This window comes from Pongo abelii, chromosome 1, assembly GCF_028885655.2.
Source record: "Pongo abelii isolate AG06213 chromosome 1, NHGRI_mPonAbe1-v2.0_pri, whole genome shotgun sequence".
Taxonomy (NCBI): Eukaryota; Metazoa; Chordata; class Mammalia; order Primates; family Hominidae; genus Pongo; species Pongo abelii.
In genome coordinates, this window is record NC_071985.2 from 181043491 (window position 1) to 181069989 (window position 26499).

The 26499-nt window shown below is 41.5% G+C and overlaps 2 protein-coding genes across 3 annotated transcripts in view; both read right to left on the reverse strand.

The window, feature by feature from the left end:
* ZFYVE9 (zinc finger FYVE-type containing 9) overlaps positions 1–26499 on the reverse strand; it is a 201123-nt gene that overhangs the window by 140993 nt on the left and 33631 nt on the right. The window lies entirely within an intron of this gene.
* Positions 2582–7695, reverse strand: LOC129059193 (putative uncharacterized protein encoded by LINC00269). Its single transcript, XM_054554805.1, has 2 exons — positions 6716–7695; positions 2582–3510 (listed from the first exon to the last, which is right to left on the reverse strand). The coding sequence occupies exons 1-2, from the start codon at positions 6779–6781 to the stop codon at positions 3340–3342; spliced, it is 237 nt and encodes a 78-aa protein (XP_054410780.1). The 5' UTR covers positions 6782–7695; the 3' UTR covers positions 2582–3339.

Below are 26499 nucleotides of genomic sequence, written 5' to 3' on the forward strand. Positions count from 1 at the left end.
CAAATGGCATCAAAATCAGTTTCAACTTTAATAGGGCACCTATACTGTCAAAGATCAGATGCTAAACTGAGATATTCTATGTTCTACAAGTAGGTAATAAACAAGGGATAAATTCATGGAAAGAGGGATAGGTCTTAAATTTCGGATCATTCTAGGTGGCAATCTAACAGGGAGATATAATTTGTATACCACAAATTGTGTGAACCAAGAGTAACAACAAGAGTATACATAAACTTCCAGTTTCTAGTGCAGCATTTAAGAAGCTTGGAAGTCACTATTCTGTCCGAACAACAAAGTAAAAAAACTGAAATATCAGCAACTCTTCTTAGATACATAAAAGAAGTGAGGTGGCCAGGCATGGTGGTTCACACCTGTAACCCAGTGCTTTGGGAGGCCGAGGCAGGAAGACTGCTTGAGGCCAGGAGTTTGAGGCTAGTCTGGGCAACATAGCGAGACCCAGTCTCTATTTAAAAAAAAAAAAAAAAAAAATTTAATTACCCAGGCATGGTGGTGTACACTTGTAGACCTAGCTACTCAGGAGACTGAGACAGAAGGATCGCTTGAGCCCAGGAGTTCAAGGTTATAGTGAGTTACCACTGCACTCCAGACTCGGCAACAGAGTGAGACCCTATCTCTTAAAAAAAACAAAAAGCTGGGTTTGGTGGCTTCGCCCTGTAGTCCCAACACCCTGGGAAGCCGAGGTGGTCAGACAGCTTAAGCTCAGAAGTTCAAATCCAGCTTGGGCCACTTTGCAAAACCCTATCGCTACAAAAAATACAAAAATGAGCCGGGTGTGGTGGCGCATGGCTGTAGTCCCAGTTACTTGGGGAACTGAGGTGGGAAGATTGCTTGAGCCCAGGAGGGTGAGGCTGCAGTGAGCCCAGATCATGCCACCGCACTCCAGCCTGGGTGACAGAATGAGGTCCTGTCTTCCAAAAAAAAAAAAAAATTCACAGCACAAACCCTGACCCAAATTCGAAGGGACAGACAGGTGAATACAAAAAAAGTCACAAATTACCTAAGCAGAAACCCACAAGCAGGAACCTCTGTGGGAACCAGACGTCGGTCAGAAAAGCTTGAATTATAATTGACAAATTGCTAGAGGCTTAGTGTGGACAACTCTGAGAGTTAAAAACTTCAAGGGGACTCCCACACTTTCATGGGAAGCTTGACCTAGATCTCGCAGCATCAAGGGGGAAATCCCCTCACTCTTCTGGCAGGGAAAGGGGAAAGGGAACCATTTTGAAATAAGCCAGAGCATTCTACTCTTTTTTCCTTTCTTTTTTTTTTTTTTGAGACAGGGTCTCACTCTGTTGTCCAGGCTGGAGTGCAGTGGCGAGATCTCAGCTCACTGCAACCTTCACCTCCCGGGTTCAAGTAATCCTCCCACCTCAGCCTCTTGAGTAGCTGGGATTACAGGCGCACACCACCATGCCCAGCTAATTTTTGTATTTTTAGTAGAGACGGGGTTTCACCATTTTGGCCAGGCTGGTCTTGAACTCCTGACCTCAAGTGGTCTGCCCACCTCAGCCTCCCAAAGTGCTGGGATTAGCAGGCATGTGCCACCCCGGCCTAAGAGCATTCTATTCTTAATACGGTCTGCCCTCAGCAGAAACTATTTGACCAAAGCCTAACCTGCTGGGGTTATATCAGAGCCTAACTGACCTGGGGAAAGGAAACACTCAGCTCCAGCCCATTCTTGCTATCCTGTCCCCTCTAAACAGAAGAGAAAACTGAGAAGCACTTGTGAAGTTCACAGTCCAGGCGCAGAGGCTTGCTAAAAGACTGAGAATCGTAGAACTATAGAATGCTCCCCTTCCCCCAACAGCTTATCACATTACTAAAGGCCTATTTTCAGCAGTTCCTCTTACTCAATATATCATGTCCAGCTATCAAGAAAAGATTACAAGGCATAAGGTTAAAAAACAAAAAAAAAAGTTTGAGGAGAAAGAGCAAACATCAGAACTAGATTCAGATATAGCAGAGATGCTGGAATTATCAGACCAGGAATTTAAAACAACTATAATTAATATGCTAAGGGCTATAATGGGTAGACAGCATGCAAGAACAGATGGACAATGAAAGTATAGAAAAATTCTAAGAAAGAACCAAAAAGAAATGCTAGAGATCAAAAACATGATAACAGAAATGAAGAATGCCTTTGATAGGCTTATTTAGGAGACAGGACATGACTGAGGAAAGAATCTCTAGTTTGAGGATATCTCAACAGAAACCTCCAAACCTGAAAAGCAAAGTGAAATAATAATAATAATAATAGAACAAAATACTCAAGAACTGTGGAACAACTACAAAGGGTGTAACATACATGTAATAAGAATACCAGAAGGAAAAGAGAAAAAAATACTTGTAACTAAAATGACTGAAAATTTCCCCCAAATTAACGCCACGTACCAATTCCCAGATACAGAAAGTTCAGAGAACACCAAGCATGAAAAATGCCAAAAAAAAAAAACCTATATGTAGTTATATTCAAACTATAGAAAATCAAAAAAAATTTTTTAATGTTTTTTTTTTTAAAAAAAAAGATGGGTCTGTAACCCCACCACTTTTGGAGGCCGAGGCAGGTGGATCATTTGAGGTAAGGAGTTCAAGACCAGACTGCCCAACATGGTGAAACCCCATCTCTACTAAAAATACAAAAATTAGCTGGACGGTAGTGGTGCAAGCCTGTAATCCCAGCTACTTGGGAGCCTAATGCAGGAGAATCGCTTGAGCCTGGGAGGTGGAGGTTGAGGTTAGCCGAGATCAGGCCACTGCACTCCAGTCTGGGTGAGTGAGACACTGTCTCAAAAAAACAAAACAAAACAAAAAAACACCATACCTACAGAGGAGTAAAGAAAAGAATTACAACCAATTTATCCTAAGAAACCTAAACAAGAAGAAAGAGGAGTGAAGAAACCATATAAGCAAGAAGAAAGAGAAAAAAAAGACCAACCTAAAAATCTGTACCCCTATAAAATTGTCCTTCAAAAGTGAAGGAGATTATATCAATAATCACTTTGGGCTGTGCACAGTGGCTCACGTCTGTAATCCCAGCACTTTGGGAGGCCAAGATGGGTGGATCACCTAAGGTCAGGAGTTCGAGACCAGCCTGGCCCACGTGGCGAAACCCTGTCTCTACCAAAAACAAAAAAATTAGCCAGGCATGGTGGCGCGTACCTATAATTCCAGCTACTCGGGAGGCTGAGGCATGAGAATTGCTTGAACCTGGGAGGCGGAGGTTGCAGTGAGCCAAGATCGTGCCACTGCACTCCAGCCTGGGTGACAGAGTAAGACTTCATCTCAAAAAAATAAATACATACATAAAATAATTTTTTTTTAAATTGCTTTGAAGATCAATGGTCTAAATGCACCAGTGAAAAGACATAGACTGTCGGAATGCATCAATAAATAAGACCTGGGCCAGGCACAGTGGCTCATGCCTGTAATTCCAGCACTTTGGGAGGCTGAGGCAGGTGGATCACTTGAGGCCAGGAGTTCAAGACCAGCCTGGCCAACACAGTGAAACCCTGTCTCTACTAAAAATACAAAAAAATTAGCTGGGCATGGTGGCACACACCTGCAATCCCAGCTACTCAGGAGGCTGAGGCACGAGAATCATTTGAACCCAGCAGCTGGAGGTTGCAGTGGGCCAAGATCACACCACTGTACTCCAACTTGGGCAACAGAGTGAAACTCTGTCTCAAAAATAAATAAATAAAAAATAAGACCCAACTATATGCTATCTACGAGAAACCTGCTTCAAGTGTAGACACATATAGATTAAAAGTAAATGGATGGAGAAGCATATACCATGCTAACACCAATCAAAAGAACACAAGAGTAGTTATATCAATTTCAGACAGAGCAGAGTTCAGATTGAGGAATGTTATCTGAGATGAAGAGGAGCATTACATAATGATAAAGGGGTCAATTAATTCTCAAGAAGACATAACAGGCAGGGCACAGTGGCTCATGCTTGTAATCCCAGCACTTTGGGAGACCAAGAGAGGCAGATCATCTAAGGTCAAGAGTTCAAGACCAGCCTGGTCAACATGGAGAAACCCCGTCTCTACTAAAAATACAAAACAAAACAAAACAAAAAAATTAGCCAGGAGTGGCGGCGGGCACCTGTAATCCCAGTTCCTCGGGAGGCTGAGGCAGGAAAATGGCTGGAACCCAAGAGGCAGAGGTTGCAGTGAGCCGAGATCGTGTCACTGCACTCCAGCCTGGGTGGCAGAGCAAGACTTCATCTCAAAAAAAAAAAAGAAGACATAACAATCCAAGCCAGGTGTGGTGGCTCATGCATATAATTCAAGCACTCTGGGAGGCCAAGGTGGGTGGATCACCTGAGGTCGAGAGTTCAAGACCAGCCTGACTAACATGGAGAAACCCCACCTCTAGTAAAAATACGAAATTAGCCGGGCATGGTGGTGGTACATGCCTGTAATCCCAGCTACTTGGGAGGCTGAGGCAGGAGAATCACTTAAGGAACCCAGGAGGCAGAGGTTGACGTGAGCCGAAATTGCTCCATTGCACTCCAGCCTGAGCAACAAGAATGAAACTCCGTCTCAAAAAAAAAAAATCCAAAAACTGACGGAACTGCAAGGAGAAATAGATAACAGTCTCCACTGTTACAGCTCTACCAGGCACCCCTGTATCAGAAAGGAACAGATCTAGCAAGCAGAAAATCAGTTGAACTCAAAACACTATAAATAAAATGGACATTTGTAGACTACTTCATCCAACAACAGTAAAACACGCATACTTCTTAAGCTTACATGGGACATTCACCAAGACAGATCACATTCTGGGCCATAAAATACATCTTAACAAATTGGAAACAAATTTAAAAGAAAGAACAGAAATCATACAATGTCTGCTCTCAGAATACAAAGGAATCAAACTAGATATCCCTAACAGAAAGCTTGAAATTCTCAAAATACTTGGAGATTAAAAGACATACTTCTAAACAACACAAAGGTCAAAAAGAAAACTCAAGAGAAACTTTAAAATATTTTGAAATAAATAAAAGTGAAAACACAACAAAATTTGTAAAATACAGCAAAAGCAGCACTTAGAAGTTTATAGCATTAAATCCAAGTATTCAAAAAGAAGAAAGATCTAAAATCGATCACCTAAGCATCTACCTTAGGAAACGAGAAAAATAAGGGCACTATAAATCCAAACTAAGTTGAAGAAATAATAAAAATCATAGCAGAAATCAGTGAAATCAGAAACAGAAAATCAATGGAGAAAAATCAATGAAAAAGCTGGTTATTTGAAAAGGCTGATAAAATCAAAAGCCTATTGCCAGGCTAACTAAGAAAAAGAGAGGACAGATTCCCATGGACATTAAAAGGATAAGGAATACTATTTATAACTCTATGGCCAAAAATTTGATAACTACATGAAATGTACCAAATCCTTAAAAGACACAACCTGCCAAAACTTACCCAAAAATACAGACAATATGAATAGGACTATATTAAAGAAAAGTAATCAATAATTAATAACCTTCCAAAACAGAAAGCACCAGACCCAGATGAATTCACTGATAAATTCTGCCAAAAATTTAAAGAAATTATACCAAGACTCTACAATCTCTTTTAGAAGAGAGAAGCAAAGGAAATACTTCCTAACTCATTCTGAGGCCAGCATTACCCTAATACCAAAACCAGACAAAGGTATTACAAGAAAAGAAAACTAAACACCAACATTTTTCATGAACATCAATGCAAAGATCCCCAATAAAATATTAGCAAATCAAACATGACAATGGGCGAGGTGCAGTGGCTCATGCCTGTAATCCCAGCACTTTGGGAGGTCAAGGAGGCAGGCGGATCACCCGAGATCAGGAGTTCGAGACCAGCCTGACCAACATGGCGAAACCCCGTCTCTACTAAAAATACAAAAATTAGCCAGGCATGGTGGCACACGCCTGTAATCCCAGCTACTCAGGGCCTGAGTGACAGAGTGAAACTGCATCTCAAAAAAACCTGACAATGTGTAAGAAGAATTATAGACCACAACCAAGAAGGATTTATTCCAGGTATCTAGGCTGGTTCAACATTTGAAAATCAGGCTGGGCGCGGTTGCTCACGCCTGTAATCCCAGCACCACAGCAGGCCAAGGTGGGCAGATCACTTGAGGCCAGGAGCTCGAGACCAGCCTGGCTGACACAGCAAAACCCCGTGTCTACTAAAAACACAAAAAGTTAGCCAGGCATGGTGGCACATGCCTATAATCCCAACTACTCAGGATGCTGAGACACAAGAATCACTTGAACCCAAGCCTATAGCCAGGCTAAGAAAACACAACAACCCAAGGGGCAGAGGTTGCAGCAGGCCAAGATCGTGCCATTGCACTCCATCCTGGGTGACAGAGAACAACTCTGTCTCAAAATAAAAAATAAGAAGAAGAAATTTTTTAAAACTTGAAAATCAGTTAATGTAATCCATCACATCAATAGGCTAAGCAAGAAAAATCACATGATCATATCAACAGCTGCAGAAAAACCTAATGGCAAATTCTAACCGATTCATAACAAAAACTCTCAGTACAGTAGGAATAGAGGGGGATTTCCTCAACTTGGTAAAGAATACCTATAAAAAAAACCTATAGTTGGCCAGACATGGTGGCTCACGCCCGTAATCTCAGCACTTTGGGAGGCCAAGGCAGGCGGATCACCTGAGGTCAGGAGTTCAAGACCAGCCTGACCAACATGGCGAAACCCCGTCTCTACTAAAAATACAAAAATTAGCCAGGCATGGTGGCACATGCCTGTAATCCCAGCTACTTGGGAGGCTAAGGCACAAGAATCACTTGAACCCGGGAGGCAGAGGGTGCAGTGAGCCAAGATGGAGCCATTGCACTCCAGCCTGAGCAACAAGACAAGGATGTCCCCTCTCACCACTGCTTTTCAACATCATACTGAAAGCTCCCAGCAAATGCAGTAAAGAAAAGGAAATAAAAGATATACAGTTTGGGAAGGAAGAAATAAAACTATTTTTATTCACATACAACATGACCATCTATGTGGAAAATCTGAAAAAAATTACCAAAAAACCTCCAGGAATAAGTGATTATAGCAGGGTTACAGGATACAAGGGTAATATATAAAAGCCAATCACTTTCCTGTATACCACTGATGAATAAGTCAAAGTTAAAATTAAAAACACAATTTACATCAGCACCAAAATAAACAAAATACTTCTATATAAATCTAACACAATATGTTCAAGATCTATACGAAAAAACAACAGAACTCTGACAAACACTATAAAAGAACTAAATAAATGAGAAGATATTCCATGTTCACGAACAGAAAGACTTAATATTGTCAAGATGTCATTTCTTCCTGACTTGATCTACAGATTCAACACAATCCCAATCAAAATCCCAGAAAGTTATTTTATAAACATTGACAAATTGATCCTAAAATTTATATGGAGGAGAAAGACCCAGAATAACCAACACATTATTGACAGAGAAGAACAAAGTTCGAAGCCTAACACTACCCTACTTCAAGACATACTGTAATCAAGACAGTGTCAAATTGGTGATAGACAAATAAATCTATAAAACAGAATAGAGAGGCCAGAAATGGACACACACAAATATAGTAACCTGATCTTTGACAAAAAAGCAAAAGCAATACAATGGATCAGAGATAGTATTTTTACAAATGGTACTGGAACTAGACATCCAACATACAAAAAAAGATAAATCTAGACACAGACCCCTATACCTTTCACAAGAGTTAACTCAAAATGAATCAGAAAACTAAATATAAAACACAAAACTATTAAACTGCTAGAAGATAACAGTAGAAAATCTAGATGACCTTTGATTTGGCAATGACTTTTTAGACACAATACCAAAGGAATGATCTACAAAAACAAGAATTGATAAGCTGCACCTTCACTAAAATTAAAAATTTCTGCTCTGTGGCCAGGCACACTGGCTTAAATCTGTAATACCAACACTTTGGGAGGCAAAAGTGGGCGGATCACTTGAGCTCAGGAGTTCAACACCAGCATGGGCAACATGACAAAACCCTGTCTCTACAAAAAAATATAAAAATTAGCCAGGCATGGTAGTATGTGCCTATAGTCCCAGCTACTCAGGAGACTGAGGTGGAAGAATGGTTTGAGCCTGGAAGGTCAAGGCTGCAGTGAGCTGTGATTGCACCACTGTACTCCAGCCTGGGTGACAGAGTGACAGCCTGTCTAAAAAAAATAAAAAATAAAAAATAAAAATTCTGCTCTGCAAATGACACTGTTAACAGGATGAAAAGACAAGCCACAGACTGGGAGAACATACTTGAAAAAGTTTTATCTGATAAAGGTCTATTATCCAAAATGTACAAAGAACTCCCTCCCCCTCCCCCTCTCCCTCCCTCTCCCCCTCTCTTCAGTCTCCCTCTCCTTCTTTCTTCGATCACCCTCTGTTGCCGAAGCTGGACTGTACTGCCGTGATCTCAGCTCGCTGCAACCTCCCTGCCTGGGGCTCCTGTGATCCTGCCTCGGCCTGCCGAGTGCCTGGGATTGCAGGCACGCGCCGCCACATCTGACTGGTTTTTGTATTTTTGGTGGAGACGGGGTTTCGCCATGTTGACCCGGCTGGTCTCCAGCTCCTGGCCTGGAGTGATCTGCCCGCCTCGGCCTCCCGAGGTGCTGGGATTGCAGACGGAGTCTTGCTCCCTCAGTGCTCAATGTTGCCCAGGCTGGAGTGCAGTGGTGTGATCTCAGCTCGCTACAACCTCCACCTCCCAGCCGCCAGCCTTGGCCTCCCAAAGTGCTAAGATTACAGCCTCTGCCCTGCTGCCACCCCGTCTAGGAAGTGAGGAGCGTCTCTGCCTGGCTGCCCATCGTCTGGGATATGAGGAGCCCCTCTGCCTGGCCACCCCCTCTGGGAAGTGAGGAGCGCCTCTGCCCGGCCGCCATCCTGTATAGGAAGTGAGGAACGTCTCTGCCCAGCCGCCCATCGTCTGGGATGTGAGAAGCGCCTCTGCCCGGCCGCCCCATCTGGGAAGTGAGGAGCACCTCTGCCCGGCCGTCCCGTCTGAGAGGTGAGGAGCGTCTCTGCCCGGCCGCCCCGTCTGGGAGGTGAGGAGAGCCTCTGCCCGGCCGCCCCGTCTGGGAGGAAGTGAGGAGCGCCTCTACCTGGCCGCCCCATCTGGGAAGCGAGGAGCACCTCTGCCCGGCCGCCCTGTCTGGGAAGTGAGGAGCGCCTCTGCCCGGCCGCCATCCTGTATAGGAAGTGAGGAGCGTCTCTGCCCGGCCGCCCATCGTCTGGGATGTGAGGAGCGCCTCTGCCCGGCCGCCCCGTCTGGGAAGTGAGGAGAGCCTCTGCCCAGCCGCCCCGTCTGGGAGGTGAGAAGCGTCTCTGCCCGGCCGCCCCATCTGGGTAGTGAGGAGAGCCTCTGCCCGGCCACCCCGTCTGGGAAGTGAGGAGCGCCTCTGCCCGGCCGCCCCGTCTGGGAAGTGAGGAGCGCCTCTGCCCGGCCACCCTGTCTGGGAAGTGAGGAGCGCCTCTGCCCGGCCACCCCGTCGGGGAGGTGAGGAGCGCCTCTGCCCGGCCGCCCTGTTGGGGAGGTGAGGAGCGCCTCTGCCCAGCCACCCATCGTCTGGGAGGTGAGGAGAGCCTCTGCCCGGCCGCCCCGTCTGGGAAGTGAGGAGCGCCTCTGCCCGGCCACCCCGTCTGGGAAGTGAGGAGCGCCTCTGCCTGGCCGCCCCGTTTGGGAAGTGAGGAGCGCCTCTGCCCGGCCGCCCTGTTGGGGAGGTGAGGAGCGCCTCTGCCCGGCCGCCCCGTCTGGGAGGTGAGGAGCGCCTCTGCCCGGCCGCCACCCCGTCTGGGAGGAAGTGAGGAGCGCCTCTGCCCGGCCGCCCATCGTCTGGGAGGTGAGGAGCGCCTCTGCCCAGCCACCCCGTCTGGGAGGAGAAATTCTTCTGCCTTGGGATGCTGTTGATCTTTGGCCTTGCCCCCAGCCCCGTGCTCTTTGAAACATGTGCTGTGTCAACTCAGGGTTAAATAGGATTAAGGGCGGTACAAGATGTGCTTTGTTAAACAGATGCTTGAAGGCAGCACTACTCCCTAATCTCAAGTACCCAGGGACATAAACACTGCGGAAGGCCTCAGGGACCTCTGCCTAGGAAAACCAGAGACCTTTGTTCATGTGTTTATCTGCTGACCTTCTCTCCACTATTATCCTATGACCCTGCCATATCCCCCTCTCTGAGAAACACCCAAGAATGATCAATAAATACTTTAAAAAAAAAAAAAAAAAAGATTGTAAAATCAACCAGGAAGCAAAAACCAAATGTACACTTGTGTCAGAAAAGTTCCTCCCGTCTCCAATCATGCATTCTTGGTTTATTTCAAGACTTAGTCTTTACATCTAAATAAACCTCTTTTTATGTGGAAAAAAAAAAAAAGTACAAAGAACTTTTAAAACTCAACAATAAAAAAACAAACAACTGGATCAAAAAACAGGCCAAAGACCTGTACAGACCCTTCATCAAAGAAGGTACACAGATGGCAAACAGGCATTATGATAAGATACTCCACATTATATGTTGTAAGGAAAATACAAATTAAAACAACTATGAGATTCCACCACACACCTATTAGAATGGCCAAAATCAGGAACACTGACACCACCAAATGCTAGAGAGGATGTGGGTGCAACAGGGACTCTCATTCATTGTTATGAGGATGCAAAATGGTACAGCCACTTTGGAAGACAGTTTGGCTGTTTCTTACAAAACTAAATATACTCTTAAAATATGATCCAGCAATCGTGCTCCTCAGTATTTACACAAAGGAGCTGAAAACATGTCTACACAAAAACCTGCACATAGATGTTTATAGCAGCTTTATTCATAATTGCCAAACTTAGAAGCAACTAAGATGTCCTTCAGTAGGTGAATGGTAGGTAAATAAAGGCTGTGGTATATCCATACAATAGATTCAGCACTAGAAAGAAGTGAGCTATTAAGCCACAAAAAGATATGGAAGAACCTTAAAGGTATATTTCTAAGTGAAAGAAGCCAGTCTCAAAAGGCTATGTACCGTATGATTCCAAGTATGTGACATTCTGGAAAAGTCGAAACCACAGAAATAGTAAAAAGATCCGTGACTGGCCGGGTGCGGTGGCTCACGCCTGTAATCCCAGCACTTTGGGAGGCCGATGCAGGCGGATCACGAGGTCAGGAGATCAAGACCATCCTGACTAACACGGTGAAACTCCGTCTCTACTAAAAAAAATACAAAAAATTAGCCGGGCATAGTGGCGGCGCCTATAGTCCCAGCTACTGCGGAGGCTGAGGCAGGAGAATGGCATGAATCTGGGAGGCGGAGCTTGCAGTGAGTCGAGATCGCACCACTGCACTCCAGCCTGGGTGACAGAGCGAGATTCCATCTCAAAAGAAAAAGATCCGGGATTGTCAAAGACTAGGGGAGAGGAATGAATCGACAGAGCAAAAAGATTTTTAAGGTGTTAAAACCACTCTGTATTATATCATTATGATAAATGACATTAAACATATGTCCAAACCCATAAAATATACAACACCACTGAGTAAACCCCAATGTAAATAATAATCTTTGAGTGATAATGATGTATCCATGTAGGTTCTTAAACTGAAACAGTTGTGGAGGATATTGATAATGGCAGAGGCTATACGTGTGTAAAGGCAAGAGGTACATAAGAAATCTCTATTTTCCTCTGAATTTTGCTGTGAACTTAAAGTTGCTCTAAAAAACAAACTCTACTAAAAAAGACAGAGAGTATATATAAAGCAGCGTTATGAGTCACTACTAATCCAGTCAATGCAAGTGATATATTTCACTTACAAAGTACCAATTGGAAAACTAGCCAAATTGGTAGGTTCACAAAATCATATAGCCTAACACTTGCAGTAAAATTAGATCCTATGTATGCTCCTATCTTGACAACTCTTTGCGAGCATTTAGGGCATTGTTTCTAACTTTTAACCACATCAAATTTGAAAAGAACATAACCTGAATTGTCTCAGTCAAAGCTTAGGATAACAGTTAGATGAAACAAATCCATGCTCAAATTACTTGTATTAAATAACACTACAGGCTGGGCACAGTAGCCCATGCCTGTAAGGGAGGTCGAGGTGGGTGGATCACCTGACCTCAGGAGTTTGAGACCAGCGAAACCCCGTATCTACTAAAAATACAAAAATTTTCTGAGTGTAGTGGTGGGTGCCACTAATCCTAGCTACTGTGGAGGCTGAGGCAGGAGAATCGCTTGAACCCGGGAGGCAGAGGTTGTAGTGAGCCGAGAGAGCATCACTGAACTCCAGTCTGGGTGACAGAGTGAGACTCCATCTCAAAAAAAAAAAAAAAAAAAAAAAAAACACTACAATATTATTTAATGACAACCCAAAGAAAATCTCTGCCTGTAGGTGCTCTTCCAGTTTGGCTCCCTTTTCTTCTAAAGTCTTTACTACCTCCATTCAAATGACTCAGATTTCTATAAACATCACCTCTCACTCAAATTCTGAGGCCACAGCTTCACCTATCTGATATGAAATACTTCTCCATCTGGTTGTTCCACTATACCTCAAATTTCAAACAGTGAACCCTTCACATTCAAGAGGAATATTTTCTCAAGACAGTTGTCTACTTTCTATGCATCCTCCTCTCCACCTTCTACTTATGCTCTCACTCTTCTCTGGCTTCCCCACCATTCTTGTTTCAAGTCACTGATAACTTCCATATTGTTAAAACTAATGGACACTTTTTGGTCCTAATTTCATCTGACATCTTAGCAACATTCAATTATATTGGATCACATCCTCCTCCTTTATGAAACTCTTCTTCCATGACTTGTGTGATACTACAAATTCTTACTTTCTTCTATTTTTTTTGACATCTATCTCTCATCTTCATCCCTGACTCCTCCTCTTCTACCCAATCTTAAATGTTGAAATTCCTCAGAGTTCTGTACTCAGTCCTCTTCTTTTCTCAATTTATACTGTTTTCCAAGAGAATTGTATCTACTATGATTGCTTCAAACACCATCTGTTAAGAAATCCCAATTTAAAAGAGTGACCTCTTTTCTGGGTTCTAAAGCTATACATCTAACTGCCTACTCAATGTCTCCATGCCCCACACACATCTCAACACGTACATCTATTTTCCCACTAATCAATGTTTTCTTCTCTATTCTCTATATCATCTACCCAGTTGTTCATGCTATAGTAATTCTCTATCACTCCCTCTCCCCATAATGCTCACAATCAACATTCAATCATGTCCTCATTTAATGAAAACCAATTTACTTTTCTGTCTACAACTACTACCTTCGCCCAAGCTACATTATCTCACATCTGGATTACTGAAATATTATCTTCAATAATATTCTTATATCTACTTCTGCCTCCTCCTCCTCCAATCCATTCTCCATTCAGCTGTTAAACTTATATTTTGAAAGATCTATTCAAGTGATTCTTCTACCTGAAATTCTTCAATTGTTTGATATTAAATATATCTTGATAAAATAATTAAATATAATATCAAGACTCCTTACTAAGACCTTATGAGGTCTGGCACAATTTTAACACTTGCCTACCTCTCCAGTTTATACTTTTGTCACTTTCTTTTTTGCTTACTTCTCTACATCTACACTGACATCTTATTCCTCAAGAGTATCATGTTCTTTCCCACCTCTGATTCTTTATCCCTGTGAATAAATGCTGAGATTTTATAAATTTACAAGTTAATAAATACCACAAAAAAAATTCTCCTATTAAATGCTATACAATTAATAATCAATCCTTCCAGGCTTTATTGATGTTTATCATGACCTCCAATTTACCAATTTTTTCTGAGACCAGGTCTTGCTCTGTTGCCCAGGCTAGAGTGCAATGGTGTGATCTTGGCTCACTGCAACCTCTGCCTCCTGGGTTCAAGCAATTCTCCTGCCTCAGCCTCCCGAGTAGCTGGGACTACAGGCACCCACCACCACGCCCAGATAATTTTTTGTATTTTTAGTAGAGACGGAGTTTCACCATGTTGGCCAGGATGGTCTTGAACTCCTGGCCTCAAGTGATCCACCCAGCTTGGCCTCCCAAAGTGTTGGGATTACAGGCGTGAGCCCGGCCAACTTACCAATTTTTATAATGTGTTGATCTTCACACTCTTGACTTCTCTATCATTTCCATCAAGACTCTTTAAAAGAACCACTGTAAAATTTTCACTTCAACATTTAGCACATTCTAAATATGTGACAGAGCACTCACTGTTTGAGAGCTTTTGTAACATGGCATATGGTAAGATTTACTGGCCAGTAGTGTACAAGTCTACCAAGTTAGAGCTCAATGACAAACAATGTATGGGAGCACCCAGATTGTGGACAAATATAAGACTATACTGGCCAGGCACAGTGGCTCACGCCTGTAATCCCAGCACTTTGGGAGGCCAAGGTGGGCAGATCACGAGGTCAGGAGTTCCAGGCCAGCCTGGCCAACATGGTGAAACCCCATCTCTACTAAAAAATACAAAAATTAGCTGGACATGGTGCCGCGAACCTATAGTCCCAGCTACTCGGGAGGCTGAGGCAGGAGAATTGCTTGAATCCAGGAAGCGGAGGTTGCAGTGAGCTGAGATCGGGCCACCACACTCCAGCCTGGGCGACAGAGTGAGACTCTGTCTTGGAGGGGAAAAAAAAAAAAGACTATACTGAAACAGACTTCATATATCTTTTAATGCTATTGCATTTATCAAAAACTTTCATAAACTAGTTAATACATTAATATTCTGTGTCCAAAATAAAAATAAAAAACACTCTGTGTCTATTTTGCAGGAAAGAAGAGAGGGAATAATAATATTTATTGACCACATACTATGTACCAGACACTCTTCCAAGTGCTTTTCAGGTATTAAACTTTTACTCTTCTTTACAATCCTAAATAGTGGGTATAATTAGGCCCTCCAAGATGTATACTACAAGAGGGCAGAGATCTTCTCTTAATGCTCTTTGTTGTATTGCTGGCACCCAGAACAGTGTCTGGGATATATAGTAAGCAGTCAAATATTTGTTGAATGGATAATGAAGAAATGGAGGCAAAAAGAATTTAAGTGACTTGCACAAGGTCACACACAGTGACACAGCCAGAATTTGAATCTAGGCAATCTGGTTTCAAGTCTCAGATTCTTAACCACTAGGTATATATATATTTGGAAATAACATTCTTCCTTTACCTCTTTTCACCCTTTAGAAATATTTTCAGTGTAAAAATGCTTCCATGAGCTAGAAGCTGTGCTCACTGTTTTGCAAAGAAAAGAGAAAGAGAAAAAGGAAAAGAAAAAAATATAGTTTAGTAACATACAAACACTATAGTGTATCTGAATTTATTAATACTCCCACTACAGATGGCAGTAAGCACTACAGAGCAGGGAGAGAGGTATAGGTTAACAGGTTACTACCGTGGATTTTAAAGATATATACATGTCTATTGTTATATATTATTATAATATATTCATACATGCTATTTAGCATAGCATTATAATCAATCAGCACTACACAGTACAGTATTAAATAAGTCATGCATGTACATTTAGACTTGCTGTCTTTTTAAATAGCTGAATAGCAATCCATTAAATAGACATATAATACTATTTAGCTCTTATCCCTATCAATAAGCCTTTAGATTGCTTCCATGTTTTTATGCGTATCAACAATATAATGAATATCCTTGTACCTGTATCTTTACCCTTTAACGTGCAATAAATATCTAAAAGCAAAGTTTGAGAGAAAGGTAGTGCACATTTTAAATTTTAATAAATACTGCCAAGTTTTCCACAAAACATGCTGTTTGTTTTTATTTCCTCAAAGGGGTATATACAAGAATTTTTTCTTCATGCTCTAATCATTATTGAATAAAATCAATCTTTTACCAATCTCACAGGTAGTAAATGGAACTTTATTTTCTAATTTGTATTTTTCATTATGAATAAAAGCTAAACATCTATTTATATCTTTCATATGTTTACTGGCCTTTCTGCAAATTGCCTACAAATATTCCTTATATGTATCATGTTTAGAATCTTAGTCTCAGTTTAATGTTTGAGTGAGTTTTTTTTTTTATACAAAGGTCTTCCATTTTATGTAGTCAAATTCACCAATCTTCATTTTTGGCTTCTGTATTTCATATCATGCTTAGAAAAAGCCTTTTTTATACCAATATTATGAACACATTAGCCCATGTTTTCTAAGCTATTTTCATGTTACTTTCGTTTGCTTCACTCTTTCATCATCTAGAATCTATTTTGGTGGGGAAGGCTCTATAACTTGTTTTTCTCACTCATATATCCTAGATATCTTTCCAGATAAACTACTTTGTTTGTTTGTTTGTTTTTGAGATGGAGTCTGGCTCTGTTGCCCAGGCTGGAGTGCAGTGGCACGATCTCAGCTCATGGCAACCTTCGCCTCCTAGGTTCAAGCAATTCTCGTGCCTCAGCCACCCGAGAAGCTGGGATTACAACTACTTTGTTTTAACTGTACACACAGAATTCCAAAATATAACCATATCATAGTTTTCCTGTTATTTATCAGTTATATAAAGCACGAATAAGCTTTAGATTTTCCCCTATTTTTCAACGATTACCAAGAATGCTCCCATTAACACCCTTGTATATGCCTCCTTGGACACGTGTGTGTGTGAGTGTGCGCGTGTGTGTTTGAAGATAAACATTAAGACATTAAGATGCAGAATTACTGAGTCATTAGTGTGTATCTTTTTTTTTTTTTTTTTTTTTTTTTTTTTTTTTTTTTTTGAGACAGAGTTTTGCTCTTGTTGCCCAGGCTTGAGTGTAGTGGCGTGATCTTGGCTCACTGCAACCTCCTTCTCCCCGGTTCAAGCAATTCTCCTGCCTCAACCTCCTGAGTAGCTAGGATTACAGGCGCCTGCAACCATGCCTGGCTAATTTTTGTATTTTTAGTAGAGACGAGGTTTCACCATGTTGGCCAGGCTGGTCTCGATCTCCTGACTCAGGTGATCCACCTGCCTCGGCCTCCCAAAGTGCTGGGATTACAGGCATGAGCCACCGCACCCGGCCATGTGTATCCTTTTTTTTTTTCTTTTGATACTGACAAATTACCCTCCAAAATGATGTGCCTAATATGCTTTTGTTTTAAAATTAATTACCTGTATCCATTCATTCAACAGATATTTAAATGTTTTCTTTCTGTTAGGCACTGTTCTAGAGGCTGGGTACACAGAATAATAGCCAACCCAGAGAAGGGCACTACTCTGGTGATGAAGACTGCAGGCTCTAAACTGTGCCGGGTAGTCCCAGGTACTCAGGAGGCTGAGGCAGGTGGACTGTTTGAGCCCAGAAGTTGGAGTCCAGCCTAGGCAACAACAAAAAAGAGTGCAGGCTCTAGACACTGACTGCCTGAGTTCAAATGGGGGTTCAATTAGCATGAGATGTCTGACCTTGGACATCTACTCTTGTGCCTCAAGTCCCTTATCAATAAAAGTAATAATAATAATAGTACCTGTCTCATAGGATTGCTGTGGATTGTTCTGCCTACAATTTAGAAAGTACTCAAAGATTTCTTATTACTTAAATTTGCTATTACTATTATTTTTGCCAATGAGAGGCAGAAACAATATTTCATTATGGAATCATCATTTTCCTGATAAAAAGTAAGACTGAACATATATTTTTACTTTTTTAGCCTTTTGAATTTCCCATTCGATGACCTCCTGTTCAAATTCTTTGTCCATTTTTTTCTGTTATGATGTTTGCATTTTTCCTTAATGATTTGTCAGAGTCTTTACATATCCTGTGCATTAATCCTTTGACTGTCAAATATGATGCAAATATTTTCTAGTATGACACCTATGCTCTGACCCATGGGCTGTCAGGTTTTGTTTGTAGCCAAATCACAAGGATGGCAGAATTGACTACTGTTTTGCCAAGAGAATTTCAAGTCCTGCTCTCTACTTTAAAAGGTTTGTAATTACTTAGATTAAGAAAAGGAGGTAGCAAATACCCTCTAAGCAACTGAGAGTATAAGCCAAAGGCTTAGGAGCAATTTCTAACTTATCTACTCTTGTCTCCTGAATACCTGGTACATGATCTTATACATAATAGACTCCGGATGAACAAGCATATTTGAATGCAGCAAAATCTCCTTACTAGGTTACACACTTCTTATGGGCAATGATGGTGTCAAACTTACCTTGGTATCAGTCCCACAATGCCTAAAAGTGCTTTTACACAGAAAAAGCACTCAAATGTTTTTATAGGATAGATTGCCATCTCTGAATATACATGAAAGTAGCCAAAGTAATCAATGTAAAACAAAGCAATCCCCTCCTCTGAGATTACACCCTGATTTGCAGCGGCATGTAGCTCTGCACAGAGTCTGATGTTTGGGTATCTTCCTCTTAAATTCACTGTTTCAGGTGTTTGTTCTAGGAAAAAAAGAAAATGCCCCTGCCAATTACTGTGTCCTAAGCTTGTCTAGGTGCTGTTAATACCATGTCCATTTAATATTTTTCATGTTTTAGTCTCTCTCCAAATTTCTTCTCACTACCATTATCTAACAATAAGTCCATTTCCGCACACTAGACACTGCTTTTGGGTCTCTGGATTTTATTCTTTTCCCACATACCATTCCCTGGTTGAGCTCTCCCTTGCTAAGGGCTGCTAGACTGGTTTCTTTCCAGGATATCACTCTTGGTGATCTAGGCTTACAGTTTCATGTGAAATCATGAGACAATGTGGTATAATGGAAAAAGTGCAGGATTGTTGGAACCAAATGATCTGGGTTTGTGTACTGGTTCAGCCATTTACTAACTATATGACCTGAATAACCCTAAGTATCAGTTTCCCTACTTTCAAATGGGGATAATAGCTAACCCATCTGGGTCATAGGACTGCAGTAAGGATTAGAAAATTAGATGACAATGCAGAAATACTTCATAAAGAATTCTACAAATATATGTCACTACTATATGAAATATGGCTCAAAGAAGTATCAGTAAAAGGACTCCACCAGACAAGTCACTTCATGAGGGCAAGTGTCTGACTGGGTCATGGCTGCATCTTCAAAGCCTGGCATATTTGTTGAAAGAATGACAGAATGAAAAGAGAACTCACCAGTGACCTTAGCCGAATTAATAAATCTCTGGGCTCTGGGTTTCAATTCCCTCATTTGTAAAGTAAGAACACTATCTCCCACCTCAAAAGATTGCTATGAAGATTAAAAGGAAATAATATTCATTGATTGCGCATGGTGGCTCATGCCTGTAATTCCAGCACCTTGGGAGGCCAAAGCAGGTGGACTGCTTGAGTCCATGAGTTCAAGACCAGCCTGGGCAACATGGTGAAACCCTGACTCTACAAAAAAATACAAAAATTAGCCAGGCATGGTGGCATGCATTTATAGTCCCACCCACTGGAGGGGTTAGGGGGCTAAGGCAGGAAGATCACTTGAGCCACGGAGGTTGAAGCTGCAGTGAGCTGGGATCATGCCACTGCACTACAGCTGAAGGAAGGAAGGAAGGGAGGGAGGGAGGGAGGGAATGAATATCCATAAAATATAATAGATATTTATCTATTTGCTTCTTCCTGTCAAGCCAGATATAGTTTAAGACTTGGTTGTATAAAAAGTAGATCCTATTAATAGTTACTGACACAAATTCTTCTAGGGACAGTCAAGAAATATTACTATCATCTACCCTTTAATCTCAACAAAAATTAATATACTGACAAAGTGATTTAAGTACTTTATCTCAGCCGTGTTTAAAGTGCTGCAGTTCACTGTGACTCACATACACACAGACCCTTATAATGAACCACAGCCCCACTGAAGTCAAGAGCCTTCTCAGAGACAAGTGCTTCTTTATGTAATCCAGACATGACAATCTACTATTGATGAAACTGAAAATCTTTTAAGCATCTAATCCATATCAAAACAAGCTCCACTTATTGGTCACAGCACATGAGACAGAAACATTGTTTTATTTAGTTATCAACAGTATTAACATACAGAGAATCCAATCCATATTGTGCATAATTTTGATGCACAATAAAATTAAAACCAGAGCACCTAACAGAACCCCGAAGTACACTAAGCATAAACTGACAGAACTGAAGTGAGAAATAGACAATCCAACAAAAACAGTTGAAGCTTTACCACATCTACTGCAAGAATGAAAACAACTCTCAGTAATCAGGCTGTTGACATTCCAGAAAATGTCAACATCATTCTGAAGAAACACACAGGTATTATGAAGGAACCCAGAGGTACCCTGCAGAGGGACATCAACGTAAAACACAATCTTATTGGAAACAAAAAATAGCAGCTCCAAGTTGATAAGTGGTAGAAAAATGGGAACTGGCTACCGTTTGCACTTTTTGTAGTCATGTACAGAACATGATCACGGGTGTTATACTGGGTTTCCAAAATGAGGTCTATATATACTCACTTATCAACATAGTTATCCAAGAGAACAGGTCTCAAAATTCAAATTTTCTTGGGTGAAAAATACATCTGCAGGTTTCAGAAGAGGCCAGGTGTTGCCTGTTTAGTATCCCAAGCCCAGGATACTAACACAATTCCATAAGGTAATAACATTTTTCAACAAATGGTGTTGGATGTTCACATGCGCAAGAATGAAGTTGGACCTACCTCACACCATATACAAAAATTAACTCAAAATGGATAAGAGATCCAAATATAAGAGCTAAAACTCTTCAAAGAAAACATAGGAGCAAATCTTTGTGGCCTTGCACTAAGCAATATAACACCAAAAACACAAGTTTTAAAAAAAAAAAAAAACACACAACCTAAGGCCAGGTGCGGTGGCTCACACCTGTAATCCCAGCACTTTCGGAGGCTCAGTGAGGCAAATCACTTGAGGCCAGAAGTTTGAGACAAGGTTGGCCAACACGGCAAAACCCCTTCTCTACTAAAAATACAACAAATTAGGCTGGGCTCAGTGGCTCGCACCTGTTAATTCCAGCACTTTGGGAGGCCAAGGTGGGTGGATCATTTGAGGTCAGGAGTTAGAGACCAGCCTGGCCAACATGACAAAACCCCATCTCTACTAAAAATACAAACATTAGTTGGGCATGCTGGAGCAAGCCTGTAATCCCAGCTACTTGGGAGGCTGAGGCAGGAGAATCACTTCAACCCAGGAGGCAGAGGTTGCAGTGAGCCTGGATCGTGCCACTGCACTCCAGCCTGGGTAACAGAGTGAGATCCTATCTAAAGAAAAAAAAAAATAGGCTGAGCATGGTGGCTCCCACCTGTAATCCTAGCACTTTGGGAGGCTGAGGTGGATGGATCACTTAAGGTCAGGAGTTCAAGACCACCCGGGCCAATATGGTGAAACCCCATCTCTACTAAAAATACAAAATTAGCCGGGCGTGGTGGTAGGTGCCTGTAATCCCACCTACTCGGGAGGCTGAGGCAGAAGAATCTCTCGAACCCGGGAGGCAGAGGTTGCAGTGAGCCCAGATCATGCCACTGCACTCCAACCTGGGCAACAGAGCAAGACTCCATCTCAAAATAAATAAATGAATAAAAATAAAATAAAATAAAATAAGACAGTGGTGATTACCACATGACTCTGTGAAAACTACTGAAAGTAATTCACAACTGAAAACTACTGAATTCTATACTTTGAACAAGTGAATTTCATGTTATGTCTGTATCTCAATAAAGCTATCTTAAAAACAAGAATTAAAACTAGAAATACTGTAATTCTGATCCACCTGACCTTAACATGGGTATTCTACCATGTCCATCAGTCTACTATATAAACCAATGCAACTCATCTTCAATTATAAGATAGAAAAATTAGCAGCCAGTCCTCTCATACCTATAAATTCATTTTATAGGCTACAAAACTATTTTTTGTACAAAATTACAAAACTATTATTTTTAATGAAATCATATTATTCCAAATATTCATCAAATGCCAATTCTAACTGTTGGATAAACTAGGCAATTTTATTTAAAAAATTTTTTAACTTACATTTTAGGTTCAGGGGTACAAGTGCAGGTTTGTTATATAGGTAAACTCGTGTCACAGGGGTTTATTGCACAAATTATTTTGTCACCCAGGTAAAGGCCTGTACCTAATACTTATTTTTTCTGAACTTCTCCCTCCTCCCAGCCTCCACCCTCCAGTAGGACCCAGTGTCTGTTGTTCCCCTCTTTGTGTCCATGTGTTCTCATCATTTAGCTCTCACTTATAAGTAAGAATACATGGTATGTGGTTTTCTGTTCCTGCATTAGTTTCCTAAGTATAACAGCTTCCAGCTCCATCCGTGTTCCTGCACAGCACATGGTCTCATTCTTTTGTATGGCTCCATAGTATTCCATGGTGTACATATACCTCATTTCCTTTATCCAGTCTGCCATTGATGGGCATTTAGGTTGATTCCATGTCTTTGCTATTGTGAATAGTGCTGCAATGAACATATGCATGCATTTGTCTTTATGCTAGAACAATTTATATTTCTTTGGGTATATACCCAGTAATGGGATTGCTTGGTCAAATGATAGTTCTGTTTTTAGCTCTCTGAGGAATCACAAAACAAAGGAATTGCTGTGGAAAGGAATCGTTTTCCATAATGGCTGAACTAATTTACACTCCCACCAACAGTGTATAAGAATTCCCTTTTCTCCACAACCTTGCCAGCATCTGTTATTAATTAACTTTTTAACAATAGCCATTCTGACTGGTGTGAGATGGTATCTCACTGAGGTTTTGGTTTGCATTTCTCTAATGTCAGTGATGGTGAGCTTTCCTTCATATGCTTGTTGGTCGCATGTATGTCTTCTTTTGAAAAGTGTTCATGTCCTTTGCCCACTTTTTACCATGGAGTTGTTTCTCTCGTAAATTTGTTTAAGCTCCTTTTAGACGCTAGATATCAGACCCTTGTCAGATGCATAGTTTGCAAAAATTTTCTCCCATTCTGTAGTCTGTTTACTCTGTTGGTAGTTTGCTGTGCAGAAACTCTTAAGTTTAATTAGACGCCATTTGTCGATTTTTGCTTTTGTTGCAATGGCTTTTGGTGTCTTCATCATGAAATCTTTGCCAGTTCCTATGTCCAAAATATATTGCCTAGGCTGTCTTCCAGGGTTTTTATACTTTTGGGTTTTACATTTAGGTCTTTAAACCATCTTGCGTTGATTTTTGTGCATGGTATAAAGAAGGAGTCCAGCTTCAATCTTCTGCATATGGCTAGACAGTTATCCCAGCACCATTTATTGACTAGGGAGTCCTTTCCCCATTGCTAGTTTTTGTCAGCTTTTGTCAAAGATCAGATGGTTGTAGGTATGGACCTTATTTCTGGGCTCTCTATTCTGTTCCATTGGTTTACGTGTCTGTTTTGTGTTAGTACCATGCTGTTTTGGTTACTGTAGCACTGTAGTATAGTTTGAGTGGGGTAATATGATGCCTCCAGCTTTGTTCTTTTTCCTTAGGATGCCCTTGGCTTTTGGGCTGTTTTTTGGTTCCATGTGAATTTTAAAATATTTTTTCCTAGTTCTGTGTAGAATGCCATTGATAGTTTGATAGGAATATCATTGAATCTGTAAATTGCTTTGGACAGTATAGCCATTTTAATGATATTGATTCTTCCTATCCATAATCATGGAATGCTTTTCCATTTGTTTGTGTCATCTCTGATTTCTTTGAGCAATATTTTGTAATTCTCATTGTAGAGATCTTTCACCTCCCTGGTTAACTGTATTCCTAGGTATTAATACTTTATTCTTTTTGTGGCAATTGTGAATGGGATTGCTTTTCTAATTTGGCTCTCAGCTTGGCTGTTGTCGGTGTCCAGGAATGCTAGTGATGTCTGTGTTTATTCTGTATCCTGAAACTTTGCTGAAGCTATCAGCTGAAGGAGCTTTTGGGCCAAGACTATGAGGTTTTCTAGATATAGAATCATGTCATTTGCCAACATGGATAGTTTTACTTCTTTTCTTCCTATCTGGATGCCCCTTCTTTCTCTTCCCTGATCTCCCTGGCCAGGACTTCCAATACTGTGCTGAATAGGAGTAGTGAAAAAGGGCATCCTTGTCTTGTGCCAGTTTTCAAGGGAATGCTTCCAGCTTCTGCCCATTCAGTATGAGGTTGGCTGTGGGTTGGTCATAGATGGCTATTATTTTAAGGTATGTTCCTTCGATACCTAGTTTACTTGAAAGGGTTTTTTGTTGTTGTTTTTTCGATTTTTTTTTTTTTTTTTTTTTTTTTTGAGACAGAGTCTCGCTCTGTCACCCAGGCTGGAGTGCAGTGGCATGATCTTGGCTCACTGAAACCTCCGCCTCCCAGGTTCAAGCAATTCTCCTGCCTCAGCCTCCCAAGTAACTGGGATTACAGGTGCCTGCCACCAAGCCCGGCTAATACTGTATTTTTAGTAGAGATGGGGTTTCACCATGTTGGCCAGGCTGGTCTTGAACTCCTGACCTCAAGTGATCCACCCGTCTTGGCCTCCCAAAGGGCTGGGATTACAGGTAACAGCCACTGCACCCAGCCACGATGTTGAATTTTATCAAAAGCCTTTTTTTTTTTTTTTGAGACGGAGTCTCACTCTGTCCCCAGGCTGGAGTGCAGTGGCGCAATCTCGGCTCACTGCAACCTTTGCCTCCCAGGTTCAAGCGATTCTCCAGTCTCAGCCTCTCAAGTAGCTGGGACTACAGAAACGCCACCATGCCCAGCTAATTTTTGTATTTTTAGTAGAGATGGGGTTTCACTGTGTTGGCCAGGACGGTCTCGATCTCTTGACCTTGTGATCTGCCCGCCTTGGCCTCCAAAAGTGCTGGGATTATAGGCGTGAGCCACCGTGCCCGGCCATCAAGAGCCTTTTCTGCATCTAACCAATTTTATTTTTAACAAACGATTTAAAAGTGCTTAGCAATACTCTATATTAAAACTTCCAACTCAATAAATAGCATATCTTACTTATTTGGTTTATTAATTAGGGACTAATACTCTACAACTACTTAACAGAGTTAAGCAATAGAATTTTAGACATTCCTCAATAACATTTCCCAGGCTTATAATTTCATTTTTAATTTCATAAAAAATACACTACCCATTGATAATTTTGTCAGAATAAGTCTTTCCATGGGAATTTACAATCTTTTAGTATGGTGTGACATTAGAAAACTTGCTTAGCTTCTACCTGTTTTTTTCTCTTCTTAAATGAGGATAATAAAAATATCTGTTGCAACCCTTTATTTGTTATGAAAATCAAAAAAGAAGCACTCTGTAAGGTGTAATTATTACTCCCTCTTCAATGAAAAAGCTGAACTAGTAGGTATTAAATTGTTGAACACCTCTTAAGAAAAGCATAAACCAGGGATGAGTGTTGGCAAGTGGGGAGATAGTACTGCAATGCGGAGGCAGACCCAAAGGTTCCACTCCCAAGCAAACAAACAAAAAATGTTGTAGGTCATCAGATTTGCAAAACATTTTATCAATTCTTTTTTTGTTTTGTTTAGCTTAGAGACAGAGCCTCAGTATGCTGCCCAGACTGGTCTTGAACTCCTGAGCTCAAACAATCCTCCCCTTTGTCCTCCCAAAGTGCTGGGATTACAGGCATGAGCCGCCGTGCCTAGTCTTTGTTTTTGAGATGGGGTCTTGCTATGTTGTCCAGGCTGGTCTCTAACTCCTGGCCTCAGGTGATCCCTCCTCCTCAACCTCCCAAGCATCTGGGATTATAGGTCACCGCACTCAGTTTCTCAATTCTTTTACACTGACCATTAGTAGCTATTTAAATCTAAAGGATGGTCATCTGGAATAATCGTCCTGGATAGTCAAGGAAGAATTTGTTTCTTTGCTGTTACATTAAGTATCTGATTGAGGACCCACCCCCGCACCCCCCGACTGCCACCCGCCGCCCAAAAATGGAAAAGGCTGACTTCAAAATTATTTTCCTGGCCAGATGCGGTGGCTCACACCTGTAATCCCAGAAATTTGGGAGAACAAGGCAGGTGGATCACCTGAGGTCAAGAGTTCAAGGCCAGCCTGGCCAACATGAGGAAACCCAATCTCTACTAAAAAATACCAAAAAAAAAAAAAAAATTAGCTGGACTTGGTGGCAGGCGCCTGTACTCCCAGCTACTTGGGAGGCTGAGACAGAAGAATCACTTGAACCCAGGAGGCAGAGGTTGCAGTGAGCCAAAACCATGCCACTACACTCCAGCCTGGGCAACAAGAGTGAAAACCCATCTCAAAAAAAAATGACACTTGTCATTAAAGAAATGCCAAAAGGACAAATAGAACCATGAAATGACCTAATTTAAAGCTGCCAGCTAAAAAGGTGAACTATATCAAATTACCTGACCATTGTATGAATTTATGACATAATTCCATGATGTCCTCTCTGCAGCCCTACTCTACCTTACTGTGTCTTTTAAAAATTATTTTTATAAAAAGAAAAGCTCGGCCAGGTGCGGTGGCTCACGCCTGTAATCCCAGC

Excerpts from the sequence above, each read along its gene's own strand:
- LOC129059193 (XM_054554805.1), bottom strand. The coding sequence starts at position 6,781 with ATGTGCCACCATGCCTGGCTAATTTTTGTATTTTTAGTAGAGACGGGG. Across the intron at positions 3,511-6,715 it reads GGTTTCGCCATGTTGGTCAG|GCTGGTCTTGAACTCCTGGC; the intron begins GCTGGTCTTGAA and ends TGTGTTGGCCAG.